This window comes from Oreochromis aureus, linkage group 13, assembly GCF_013358895.1.
Source record: "Oreochromis aureus strain Israel breed Guangdong linkage group 13, ZZ_aureus, whole genome shotgun sequence".
NCBI classification, from domain to species: domain Eukaryota; kingdom Metazoa; phylum Chordata; class Actinopteri; order Cichliformes; family Cichlidae; genus Oreochromis; species Oreochromis aureus.
The window spans coordinates 12,093,361-12,106,996 of NC_052954.1; the positions used below are offsets into that span (position 1 = coordinate 12,093,361).

Consider the following 13,636-nt stretch of genomic DNA (forward strand, 5'->3'; position numbering starts at 1 on the left):
GAACGTCACTCTTGTTCTCACTTGAATGTCCCAAGGGAAGGGCAAAGATGAGATAAAGCCAGAGAGGATAAGGAGAGTGTGAAAGGCAGTATTATTCCTGTGAAAGTGCTCAGTCCTTAACGGACTTGCACTTTTCATCAAGCGTTTTGGCTGCATATGAACTGAAGGAATGCCCCGCAGGGCAGCCTGCAACTCAACCTGACAGTGTACTGCTCCACCTCCCCCTCGCTGCACCAGGTCTACGTCTTAACATGTCCACCTCAGTCCAATTTAAGTCCTGAGCATCATCTCCGAGGGATATTTCTACAGAACGAAAAGAAAACACATCTCTCATTCCTTACACACGTGGCCAAAATTAAGCTTTTCCACAAATCTTATGTTTGGTCTGAGAGCATCTGGATGTGAGACTGAAAACTGTCTGTTTTAGTGATGTGTGGACAAACTGATGTCAAGTTCAATACAGCTGCACCAGTTCTGTGAAGTCAAAGGTAAGGGGGTTGGCTCCTGAGATTAATGGCTTTGCAGGACATGTGCAGGCATGACAAAGAGTTTGTTACTGTCCATCCACGTTGGCTTTTTTTTAGCTTTTTGGCTGCAGGCGGTCACTTCGGGCCAAACAGACATGGATAATTTCTCTTTAAGAGGACTTTTTTTTTTTCTTGCAAAAAAAGAAACAAACAAACTTGATTTAAAAAAGATTGTTTTTCCTATACACCTTGGCCTTTGAAAATTAGGTTGTGAGACCAACATGGCCATGTCTTTTAACTTGCTACTTGAATCCTGTTACCTCTACAATCCAAATGCATCCACTTAACCCTAATTTCAAAGAGGCTTTGTTTATTGTGTAAAGTCAGTGTGAGCTGTTATGGGCCACAGCACCCCAACAACCCTAAAGGTAAAGCTACTGTGGTTATGTTAATAGATGGATGTGCTGTAAAACTACCCATTACTGCCTCACCACATCTTTATCGGCCTCCTGGAGTGAACATTTAAGAGGCCTTCACTCACGTCTGCACTGTAAACTCTTTCTGAAAATACAAATCAGACCGAAAAAACCCCCCAAAACACTCTATGGGGTTTTAGAGAAGCAAAAGCATCGCTCTTATTTTGGGGTTTTCCACAATGCATGCTGAAACTGTGTGGAATGTCTGCCATCCTTCCACAGTCTGTATTTTTCTACTTACTTCACAGCAAAAAATCCTGGCACAACTTCACCTGCTTCCAAGGTGCATGGAGATGATGAAAGAATTAAAAAGCAGGAACTCCAGCAACACTTGAGAAGCGAAGAACAGCTTTAATAATTGATTGACCGCCTTTACGACATGGCCTTCATCAGGGTCATGACCCTGATGACCCTGATGAAGGCCACAAGCGGAAAGGCGTTGGTCAATTATTAAAGCTGTTCTTCGTTTCTCAAGTGTTGCTGGAGTTCCTGCTTTTTTAATTCTTTCCACTTACTTCCCAGTGCTTACATGCATTGCATGCATATCAGCCCATTGTTTAGACAAGAAACATGCAACATGAGCTCAGTTTTTACTAAATTAGCATTACTACTTATGGCAATTGTTTTCCTTTGTTTCAAGTTAAAATAAAGCCAAGATAAACTAAGCTTCTTGTTCAGCTTTCTGAATATTGTCTTTAGTAATGACTTCATATGATCTAAATGGCCCAGTTTTCCTCAGGCAGGATTAGGTCAATTTTTCCATTTGTATATTGATTCATAACCATACACGAACAGCTCATTTGTTCTTAGCAAACACACCCACTGATACACACACACACACACACACACACACACACACATATACATATATATAACAGTGTGCAAGAAAAATAAATGGGCTGATAAAGGACAGATGTTGCCTTTGGATAGATAATTAGTCCTGGTTTTGAGCTTCCCATGAGAGAGAAAGAGAAACACTCCTAAGGTAAATGAAGTTATGAAGAGGGTGTAGCAGTTGGTTATACAGAAAAAGCCAGTGCTGGAAAGTGGATACAGCTCAGTCTTGAAGGCTCTCCAGTGTTTAAGCCCTAAACCATATCTTTACTCCAAGGACAACATCACCGAACTTCCCTCCAGCTCAAATGATTTACAATCAGGCTTTTCTTAAAAATATTTGAGCTCACAGCAGCTCTTGAATATGGTGCTGTACACAGTTAGTTTGAACTTTCTTTGGAGTTTTAGCAGCTAATAGGGCAACTGATAAATTATATCAGGGTAATAATTAAGTCCCCCTCAAACTGCAAAAGCAATCCTTTACAACCCAAACTGCCTTAAAGCGAGCCACGTGTAGTTGCTCCTTGCAAAACTCTCCCATCCACATGCTGTTAATGGGCAACTCAAAGAAACAATCACCAGTCACTGTTTGCTCAGTCAGAGAGAGATCCTCACTGTGCTAACTGTTTTACTCTCTACAGGGTGGGCTGTTAGCTGGAGGTATCAAATGATCACCAATGCTGTTTTCCCTTAAGTGGATGTCATGGTCAAAGCATCAATGAACCACTGTGGATGGAGGCCTGCTGACACGCAGTCGAGAAGGGAAGCTGTCAGTCATTTTATAGGTTTAGACCACCTCAGTAAAGCTCTGTCTTATGCCTGCTACAAGTAATGCGCAATGTGAACATATAATTGCTTTGTACTGTAATTACAAGCTATTAAAAATACTTGTAGGAATGTTGCAATTACAAGCTGCAGGTTTTTAGTTTCTACTCTTCTAAGTTGCAAGGTGAGAGAACAACATAAAATAGTCCTGCAACAAGTCTGCAATAAAATCTATTTGTTTACTGTCCAGAATAATCTCAGGGGAAGAGTACACAGCGGCGGGGGGGAACAGGTGATGACTAAACCCTAACGCTCTTCATTCCTGTCTGGCATCATGAAAGAAGCTCTTCAGTCATGACATGCAAAAAAATAAAAATAAAAAAATCCTCACTCCATCCAACAAATCTCCCCTGAGGGAAAGAGAGCAGTCTTAGGTGTGGTTGCAGCTCTATGAGTTAATGTTTTGCATTTTAGCCTCCCTCTCCCCCATTTTTAAAAAAGTCTTGAAGCAGTGTGGAAATAAAACTCATAAGAGCTTGAGAAAACTTCATTAACTGCAGAAAATGTTTGCATATGTAGAGTCTGCAAACAGAACTGCAGGAACCAGATGATGCAGCTGCTCGGCCACATAAACCAAAAGCAACACCGCCAGCTGACCATAGGAAGGGCCGTAGGGAGAGAGCTGGAATTTAAGCACACTTTTACAGTGAAAGAGATTGGAGGGCACTTAAAAAAAGATCTACAGTCAACCACAAGCATTTACGTTAACTTGAATCAGCAAAGCTCCCACAGGTGGAACCTCCTGAATAAGCGGAGTTACGCCCGGATAAGAGGTCTTGACCACAGAGCTGCATAATATAACTTCACTTACGACCTTGACTGCATACATGCTCGCACTGTTGCGCACACCCATGAAAACTGCATACTTCACCGATCTGTCAACCCGACAGTCAGCTCAGCAGAACATGATTTTTATTCTTATTAACAGCAATTTACTGCATACCACATAACTTTGGTTGCAGGCAAAAGAAAAAAAAATCTGACAGCTCTAAAAACATGCAGCATGAAGATGCAGAAAGTAGTGTGGAACGGGCAAAAACCAGATCTGCAGCACCATCTATCTACAAGGGTGAAGTACGTCAAAAGGCTTCATTCTTCTTTAGTTCACCTCACAGGTCTTCAGGTCTGTCAAAGATGTTTATTAGAAGTGAGAACTTCACTACAATCCTCACTCCTGCAAGCATTAATATTTTAGATCTATTATAACTAGAAGATAACATATATTGTAACAATTAGAAAGATGGATACAAGCTGCTATTAAGTTCATGGGCATGTCTGTAGTGCTGCTGATATTAATCTTTTATGCTCCCTTACTTCCCCAGGGATCACCACAGCAGAAGATGCTCGTGTTTGATTTCGTACAGATTTTCTGACACAAAGCTCTCATTTATCAGAGCTTGGGCTCAGCACAGGACTACACCAGCTTGTAATCCCTTAAGGCAAAGGAAATCATTCACATGTAAGGCAAACATGTTAATCACTGCACCACAGGGCTGCTATTGTGACTCAGATACATGTGACATGAGTTTTGCTTGTTTATGATAGTTATCAAATTTCTGTTATTAAAGGCAAAAACCCAGATGTAATGTAATGAATGCGTTTATTGAAGAAGGAAAGTGGGAAACCACCACTGCAGTTTGGCTCAGTGAAATAATTTTCAGCTTATTGTAACAACACAGCAGTTTACTGAGTCTCCAGTTGTCAAATACAAGTATTAATATCTATAGATGACTAGTGCAGATGGAAAACCTTCATAAACAAATTTATAATACAAAAAAGCCCACTTAGGCAAGTCTTCTCCCAATTATTGCTCGTGTTATGCATCTAGGCACAGAGAGTGTTAAAGTCAGAACCATCAATGTGTCAGAGTATCAGGTGACTAAATGATGTCATCTAAAAAAGGCGAGGTCACGCTCAAGATTGACTTGCTTCTTTTTCCGAGGCAAGTGGAAAGCTGTCATCTACAGGATGTTTTCAAAAATAAATATTACAATTTCAAGCAGCAATTCAGTATTTTAGGAGTGTAAAATTACAGTTTCAAGAAACCCCATAAGAATCGTATTAGCAAATTCCTTCTGTCAAACAGAAAAGGATCTGATAATGCATCCAAATGTCCCAACATTCATACATTATTGCTTTAACATTATTGCTTTAACATTATTGCTTTAGGGTTTATTCCATGTTTAATTCAATTCAGTTACCTTTAGAGGAAATAAAGGTAAACAAATTTGATTTAAATTCAGATTCTTTTCCAAGTGAGATGGTGAGTGAGTTTAAACTGCTGATGTATCACCAAAATCTTTGTTCCATTTGGTGTACATATCAAGAGTTGCTGGACTAACAGTTGGTTTGATTCGCTTCAGAGAATCCTCAAAGTCTTTCTTCTTAATGTTGCGCACCTGTGGATATACACAACAGTATAACTGTACAAACAGTACAAAGGAGACATATGTAGTATTGGAAGTACTTAAAAAAAAGCTGTTCTCTCACCTCAGTAGCAGCCATATTACGGACTTGGTCTGGTCCCAACTCTGTGCAAAGCAAAGTTCATATAAACATTAAACTGGTTGAGCTCATTATGGAAGTATGCATGACTCTGTGACCAGCATGATAAAAGACTCGTACCTCTTATTGGGCCAAGTGCAGCATCTCTGGCTAATGCTGTCAAATCGCTCCCTGAATATCCTGCAGTCACTCTGTGAAGAAATTGAGGGATTAATGCAAAGTGACATAAAATTATCCCTGTGAAGTCTTCAGAAGTGGAACTCACTTTGCAAGACAGGACAGTTCGTTTTGGCTCAGTGGACTCCCGTGCTTTCCCAAAAGGTTTTTCAGCAGCGTAAATCTTGTCTGGAAGAACAAGAGTTACATCAGATACAGTTATTAGATTTAAGGGGCAACTGCTTTTTCTCACAGGGCCAGGTAGGTGTGGATAATCTTTTTCCCTTAATAAATGAAATATTAATTTTAAAACTGCATTTTGTGTTTACTCAGGATATCTTTATCTAATATTAACATTTGCTTGATGATCTAAAATATGTGAAACAAATATGCAAAAAAAATGTAAAAAGTAAGTAAAAAAAAAATAATGAAAGGAGCAATACTTTTGCGCCGCATGAAGTTATACTCACATATAAAAAAACAAAAAGTACTTATTTATTTCAGTACATTTGTGCATGTATATTTTTCTATGTACATACCTTCTCATCGGGTAAGGTCACATACACCCTTTTTGCAAAGCGCCTGAAGAACAAAAAACAACAAATGGTTGTGAGTCATCCTCCAACAAACAAAAAATATTTACTGTATTTACAAATTGCTTTGTAAAATGTAAATACAGCCAGAGTGCAATGATTTGCAAATCTCATAAAACCATATTCTATTCATGATAGAATATAGAAAACATAACTGAGACAATTTCCCATTTTAACTTCCTTTTTCCTATTTTTCATTTTATGATGTGCCAAATGTTTTCAACTGGTGAAAAGTTTGGACTGCAGGCAGGCCACTTCAGCACCTAGACTCTTCTATGAAACCATGCTCTTCTAATAGATGTAGTATGCAATTTAATATTATCTTGCTGAAATATGCAAGGGCTTCCCTTAAAATTATGCCATGGGAGCATATGTTGCCCTAAAACCTGTACAGGGAGTGCAGAATTATTAGGCAAATGAGTATTTTGTCCACATCATCCTCTTCATGCATGTTGTCTTACTCCAAGCTGTATAGGCTCGAAAGCCTACTACCAATTAAGCATATTAGGTGATGTGCATCTCTGTAATGAGAAGGGGTGTGGTCTAATGACATCAATACCCTATATCAGGTGTGCATAATTATTAGGCAACTTCCTTTCCTTTGGCAAAATGGGTCAAAAGAAGGACTTGACAGGCTCAGAAAAGTCAAAAATAGTGAGATATCTTGCAGAGGGATGCAGCAGTCTTAAAATTGCAAAGCTTCTGAAGCGTGATCATCGAACAATCAAGCGTTTCATTCAAAATAGTCAACAGGGTTGCAAGAAGCGTGTGGAAAAACCAAGGCGCAAAATAACTGCCCATGAACTGAGAAAAGTCAAGCATGCAGCTGCCAAGATGCCACTTGCCACCAGTTTGGCCATATTTCAGAGCTGCAACATCACTGGAGTGCCCAAAAGCACAAGGTGTGCAATACTCAGAGACATGGCCAAGGTAAGAAAGGCTGAAAGACGACCACCACTGAACAAGACACACAAGCTGAAACGTCAAGACTGGGCCAAGAAATATCTCAAGACTGATTTTTCTAAGGTTTTATGGACTGATGAAATGAGAGTGAGTCTTGATGGGCCAGATAGATGGGCCCGTGGCTGGATTGGTAAAGGGCAGAGAGCTCCAGTCCGACTCAGACGCCAGCAAGGTGGAGGTGGAGTACTGGTTTGGGCTGGTATCATCAAAGACGAGCTTGTGGGGCCTTTTCGGGTTGAGGATGGAGTCAAGCTCAACTCCCAGTCCTACTGCCAGTTTCTGGAAGACACCTTCTTCAAGCAGTGGTACAGGAAGAAGTCTGCATCCTTCAAGAAAACATGATTTTCATGCAGGACAATGCTCCATCACACGCGCGTCCAAGTACTCCACAGCGTGGCTGGCAAGAAAGGGTATAAAAGAAGAAAAACTAATGACATGGCCTCCTTGTTCACCTGATCTGAACCCCATTGAGAACCTGTGGTCCATCATCAAATGTGAGATTTACAAGGAGGGAAAACAGTACACCTCTCTGAACAGTGTCTGGGAGGCTGTGGTTGCTGCTGCACGCAATGTTGATGGTGAACAGATCAAAACACTGACAGAATCCATGGATGGCAGGCTTTTGAGTGTCCTTGCAAAGAAAGGTGGCTATATTGGTCGCTGAATGTGGAGATGTTATATTGGTTTCACTGGTAAAAATAAATAATTGAAATGGGTATATATTTGTTTTTTGTTAAGTTGCCTAATAATTATGCACAGTAATAGTCACCTGCACACACAGATATCCCCCTAAAATAGCTAAAACTAAAAACAAACTAAAAACTACTTCCAAAAACATTCAGCTTTGATATTAATGAGTTTTTTGGGTTTATTGAGAACATGGTTGTTGTTCAATAATAAAATTGTTCCTCAAAAATACAACTTGCCTAATAATTCTGCACTCCCTGTATATGCTTTCAGCATTGATGGTGCCTTTCCAGATGTGCAAACTTCCAACACCACACGGCGCTGATGCATCTCCATACCATTAGACATTTGAGCTGATTGCTGATAACAAGCCAGATACTCCATTCTCCTCTTTAGACTCCTCTGACCACGTAACAGTTTTGCACCTGATCCATTTTAAATGAACTTTGGCCCTGACAAGCCAAACTGTGTTCACAGATCATTTCTGGAAGCAGTGATTTCCTTGATAGAATCACTTCTGTTTTTAATAAAATGCCGCCCGAGGGTTCACGCATTCAGTAGATTTTCAGCCTGGTCACTTGCACACATTTCTCCAGATTCTCTGAAACTTTTAATAAGATTTATGTACTGTAGATCAGCGGTCCCCAACCCCAGGGCAACGGACCGGTACCAATCCGTGAGTCATTTGGCTGCGAGAGTTGAGGGTCGGGTGTTAAATTTATGCTTTTCAGGGTTTTTATCGTTAACTTGGTTTCCCTGGGTCTTTTCCCGTGATGTAGTTGAAAGAAATATTTACACGTTACCATAGCGACCAGAGAGCATGAACGGGCAGAGAGGAGGATGTTACTCTCAATGTTGTTGGTGCATTTCAGGAGGACACTGCTAATAAAGTTACACAACTACACAGTGAATTTGCGTTTATTATTACATTTACAAAATACCAGTTTTTGTCTTGGTCGTATTATTTTATTTTGTTGTATTTATCCGTGACACCTTAAGGCCTGTCCGTGAAAATACTGTCTGACATTAAACCGGTGCATGGCGCAAAAAAGGTTGGGGACCGCTGCTGTAGATGATGAGATGTGAGTTTTCAATACTATAAATTGTTCTGAAACTGTAGACTATTTGTAGACAGTATTTTGCAGATCTTTACTTCTGAGAAAGCTCTCTAAGAGGATCTTTTTACACCCCATCATTCTTACTGACCTGTTACCTATGTAGTTGCAAAACTTTCAAATGTTAAAATTTGGTTTTATGAGATCTGAAAATTGATGCATTCTGCTTTTCTTTTGTATTTTACACAGGATTTAAACATTTATGGAAATGTTAATGTAGAACGGCATAACATACCTTAATATTGCTTCATCGAGCTCCTGGGGCCTGTTAGTTGCTCCCATTACAAGTACCCTGTCATCCCTTCCTGACTGCACCTGAAACCCAGAAGAAAACACCAGGGCTCTCCAAGTTAACTAGGATTTGAGCTCCTCTGACGATGTTTGATGAGTGAATTTCTGAGCTCTGCTCTATTTAACAAATTTCTGAACTTACCCCGTCAAACTCAATGAGGAACTCAGTTTTTAAACGGCGAGAGGCGTCGTGCTCCCCCTCCCTCCTTTCACAGAGCAAGCTGTCCACTTCATCTGAGTGTCAAACAGTAAACAGTGAGGTTTATTCATGAGCTGAAAATTTTTGAGATAGACTGGTGTTTAAGGCACATCTATTCTTTAGTGTAACACACACCGATGAAGATGACTGAGGGCTGCAACTCTCTTGCAACTGCAAACAGTGCTCGTACAAGCTTCTCGCCTTCTCCCACCTGTGATGGTGACGACATGAAACATTTAGAAGGAAAAAAATGAACTAGTAGGCAGAGAGAACTCATTAAAAACTGTTAAAAGTGTTTCTTACGTATTTGGAGGTCAAACTAGCAGCACTGATGTTGAAGAATGTTGCATTAGACTCTGCAGCAACTGCTTTGGCCTTGCAAGAGGAAATAAATGGCTGTGATTCAACTGAGGATAATGAGGGCTATCAACAGCTATATGCAAAATACAAAACAGTTTAAAACGTGACTCATATGATTTGTTGTGCTGTAAAATGAACTTACGAGCATGGTCTTCCCATTTCCTGGTGGGCCAAATAAAAGCAAGCCACGTGCAGGAGCTCTCAGACCAGTAAAGAGCTAAACAGGAAAATGTAACAAAAAAACCTTTGCATCTTAACAAAGAAAAACTTTGAAAGTATATTCATGGTAAGCAGACAGAAGAAGTTTAGAAGTAATAACCTCAGGTCTTAAGGCAGGAAGGATGACAATTTCTTGAAGTGCTTGCTTTGCCAGATCCTGCCCTGCGATGTCATCAAATGACACAGTCGCTCCACTGCAGTGAACAGAGGAAATATTTTAAATGTGCAATAATTTTTTTTTAAATTTCACCCAGGGAAAAATGTCTTGTTGATTGTGATGCTTCTGATACCTGTCTACAATGTCATTCATAATTAAGTTGGCCAGCTTGCTGTCCACATTCTTGAAGTTTTTCATATCCCTCTTCGGGGGCTGTTTCACAGCTGCTGGTCTTCCATTCTGAGTTTTTCCCACCCGAGCGGTTGTCTTAGCAGGAATAAGATTGTTCCAGAAAGCATTACACATTAGACAGGTAGCTTCAAATGGCATGTGCCTGCACTATTAAATAACCAAAAAAACCACAAACCTTTGCATCAGTTAGTCTTGATGAAGGTCTTACAGGAGTGGAGGGTCTGATGGTGGTGGAAACACCTGCGGGTTGACTTTTAGGAACTGACTTTGGCTGTGGAAGAGCATGACGTGATGTCCCTTGGGGGTCATTTCTCCTTTTAGAGGCCAGTGTCGTCTCTGTGAAGGAAGACATTTGATGATCTTCAGCATGCCTTCTCAGCTTACATTACTTTGATAAAAATAATCAAGGCCAACTCACCTAAAAGGGTAAGCCTGTCTTTTGCCATGGTGAGGTTGGTGACCATTTTATCCTGAAGTCTCTTTGCTCGGTCATACTGCTCTCCTGCTAAAAATACACTGAGTATGAAGTTACAGCTGATTGACAGCTCACAGCATACCTGGATGTATTTGTAATACCTTGCCCAGTGAGCTCTATTGCAATACCCCTTTCAAGCTCAGAAATCCCTTTCTTGTACCACTGCACAGCCTCCTTCTTCTCTCCTGTTATGACAGAAAGGATGAGGCGTTTATTACTCTCTTGCACACGTACAACAGCAGTTAATAACTCAATAAAAATTAATAACACAATAAACAAACCTGTGTCGTCCTCGTCAATCTTCAGTGCCTTGGATATATACTCAAACGCCTGCTTGTGGATGTTTTTTATAACTTCAGCGCTGTCTTTGGGCTTACTTGCGTTTGTTTTGGTCGACATTACTCTCGCGCTACTTACCCCCTGTTCTCAGTCATAACACGGTAAGCTAGTCATAAACGAAAAGGTTTAGGCTTTAAATCGCATTTAAAGGTGATGCAGTCCTCTTTCTTTGGGACAAAACACAACGCTTTAACTTCATAGAATAAAAATTCTGGCGCTTCGTGACAACACAAACATTTCCAACACAAGCTTCCGGTTTACCGACCGACCCAGACAGACTCCGCCCCGCCCGCAGAGCTCGTTCTCATGAATGTACCGTTACAGTCCCATTAGTCCCATACACTAATTATAGGTAAAAACAAAAACATATTTTCTTTTATCTCTTATATAGTATAAGTAACGCAAAAGAAGCAAAGCCAATTTTTTTTAAAAATTACGTAATTTCCTTTTTATTAAAGAAAAATTATATAGAACAAGAAGTAACTTCCGGTTGAATTCCAGACTAAAAGCATGCTATGTGTGCATATTTCCGGGACACTGAAAATCTTTTTATCTAAAACCTTAATAATGTGCACTTACTATTTCTCTTTAAAACAAAACAAAAAACAAAGCATGTAACATGGCAGCTATTTGCTTCAAGATTACATTTTTAAAAGGGGAAGGGTTAGCCATTCAGTCTTTTTTAATTCCACATTTTCTTTTAGATCCACCCATTTCTTATCACAATACCCGTGTTGTGTGCTGCACCCATATGGTTTAATGAAAACTGAATTCAGGTATAACAACATGACTACACCTTTATTTGATAAGTACTTGTTCCTATCCCATGATGGACAAAAGGTGTAACGACCCACCAGTGCTGGCACGAGACTAACCACTGAAGATCAGTGAGACAACTCTGAAGACCAGCTAAAAGTATGTTAAGATAAATAACTGTCATTAGACATTCGTATTAGTGTAATAATGTGCTCATACTGATTTGTGATGCTGATTTTTGTTTGAGAACACAGTCTCACTTTAACAAGACTCAACCACAAATCTAAATGTTTGCAGAAAAGTTATGTCAGTCCCACAAAACCACCTACAGTGAAACAGATCTATTTTGACAAACATTAGTGTTCATTGTTATCCAACACCCAAAAGCTAAACAGAAAATAAATCTGAGGAGCATAATTATGGTAAACAGAATTAAAAACATTTAGAAGGAATAACCTCAGGTCTTAAAGCAGGAAAGTCGACAATTTCTTGAAGCACTTTTCCAAATACTGTCCTGCAATGTCTTCACAGGACATAATGTACTTTTTACAGCATAGTAGGGCCAGATATCCTTGGAAACATCTGCAGGGTGGATTTCGGAAACTGGCTTTGGTTTTGGAGGGACAAGATTAAGTGTCATTTGTCTCTTCTCCTTTTAAAGGCCATTTTCATACCTAAATAAGCTGATAAATAAGCTCTTTTCACACAGAGGAAATCCAAGCAAACAAAAATGCGCCACTACAAAGCACATTAGAATGTTCAGTCTGCACCAAACACATCTGGCCAATAAAGCAGATGTGTCTGACCAATAAGCCAATAAGCTGACCGAACTCAAGTTCAACAGGGTTTTCACACCTGTGTTGTTAGAATGTTCAGCCCACTTACTGGACAGATGTGTCTGGGGCAGGAGCGACAAAAGTAAACAATTGTTAACAATTTTATCTTATTGTCTGTTTGCTCTGTCATATTGATCTCCTGCTAAAAGGACTTTTAGCTGTATTTTTATCAGTTTTACAGCTTTTCCAATAGACAAAGACCTCCCTCATAGCCACTCATGCTATACACAGGAACTGAGTAACAGATAAACAATTAAGTTACAGAAGATAATGCTTTTTCCACAATGTACTATAGAGGTTTTTTTTTTTTTTTTTTTTTTTTTTACAGTGGGTCCACAGTAAAAAGCCCAAAGTGCTGCACTGACAGTATTTTTTTATTCACTATGGCAGCATTTCTTTATCATGCAGAAAAACTGAGACATACTGTTGAAATTTCACTTCTTCCTATATTAAGATAGCTCAGGGATTAAATATGTTATTAAAACATCTTTCCATTAACAAAAAAGGCAGTTTCTCTGGTACAGACTAAAGTGGACTGCAGGCCCACGATGTAATATGAGTTTGACATCTCTGGTTTAGACTGTCCTTTTGAAAATAGAGAACACAAGTTTTGTCTTTTGTCATCCAGTTTTCTTACAGTATTTAAAAGTAGAATGGGAGAGAGAGCCTTCAGTTTTCAGGCCCCTCTTCTATGGAACCAGCATCTAGTTTGGATTCGGGAGACAGACACTATCTCTACTTTTAAGATTGAGCTTAAAACTTTCCTTTTTTCTCTAAAGCATATAGTTAGGGCTCCATCAGGTGACCCTGAATTCTCCCTTAGTTATGCTGCAATGGGTGTAGGCTGCTGGGTGATTCCCATGATGCACTGAGTATTTCTTCTTCAGTTACCTTTCTCACTCACTGTGTGTTAATAGACCTCATTGCATTGAATCATACTTGTTATTAATCTCTGGCTGTCTTCCACAGCATGTCTTTTGTCTTGTCTTCCTTCTCTCACCCCAACTCTCACTCCAACCCAGATGGCCGGCCCTCCCTGAGCCTGGTTCTGCTGTAGGTTTCTTCCTGTTAAAACTGAGCTTTTCCTTCCATCCTCATAAAAGTGCTTGCTCATAGGGGGTCATATGATTGTTGGGTTTTTCTCTGTATGTATTATTGTAGGGTCTACCTTACAATATAAAGTGCCTTGAG

General features: G+C 39.8%; 1 protein-coding gene across 2 annotated transcripts; it reads right to left on the reverse strand.

Annotated features, from left to right (window-relative positions):
• Window positions 1–4,185: 4,185 nt before the first annotated feature.
• On the reverse strand, window positions 4,186–11,181 carry spast (spastin). Of its 2 annotated transcripts, none has more exons than XM_031737667.2 (16): window positions 10,796–11,181; window positions 10,616–10,699; window positions 10,458–10,541; window positions 10,215–10,375; window positions 9,981–10,114; window positions 9,791–9,884; window positions 9,614–9,688; window positions 9,415–9,486; window positions 9,247–9,322; window positions 9,055–9,146; window positions 8,857–8,936; window positions 5,803–5,845; window positions 5,373–5,452; window positions 5,228–5,298; window positions 5,093–5,133; window positions 4,186–5,001 (listed from the first exon to the last, which is right to left on the reverse strand). In XM_031737667.2, the coding sequence occupies exons 1-16, from the start codon at window positions 10,911–10,913 to the stop codon at window positions 4,876–4,878; spliced, it is 1,431 nt and encodes a 476-aa protein (XP_031593527.1). In that variant the 5' UTR covers window positions 10,914–11,181; the 3' UTR covers window positions 4,186–4,875. The 2 variants fall into 2 exon arrangements, with proteins under 2 accessions (XP_031593527.1, XP_031593526.1); XM_031737666.2 differs by having other exon boundaries at window positions 10,458–10,544.
• Between the last annotated feature and the right edge of the window lie 2,455 nt (window positions 11,182–13,636).

Coding starts and splice junctions, on each gene's coding strand:
- spast (XM_031737666.2), bottom strand. CDS start 10,913: ATGTCGACCAAAACAAACGCAAGTAAGCCCAAAGACAGCGCTGAAGTT. Junction 10,115..10,214: donor CAAGACTAACTGATGCAAAG/GTTTGTGGTTTT, acceptor ATTCCTGCTAAG/ACAACCGCTCGGGTGGGAAA. Junction 5,134..5,227: donor TGCACTTGGCCCAATAAGAG/GTACGAGTCTTT, acceptor TGCTTTGCACAG/AGTTGGGACCAGACCAAGTC.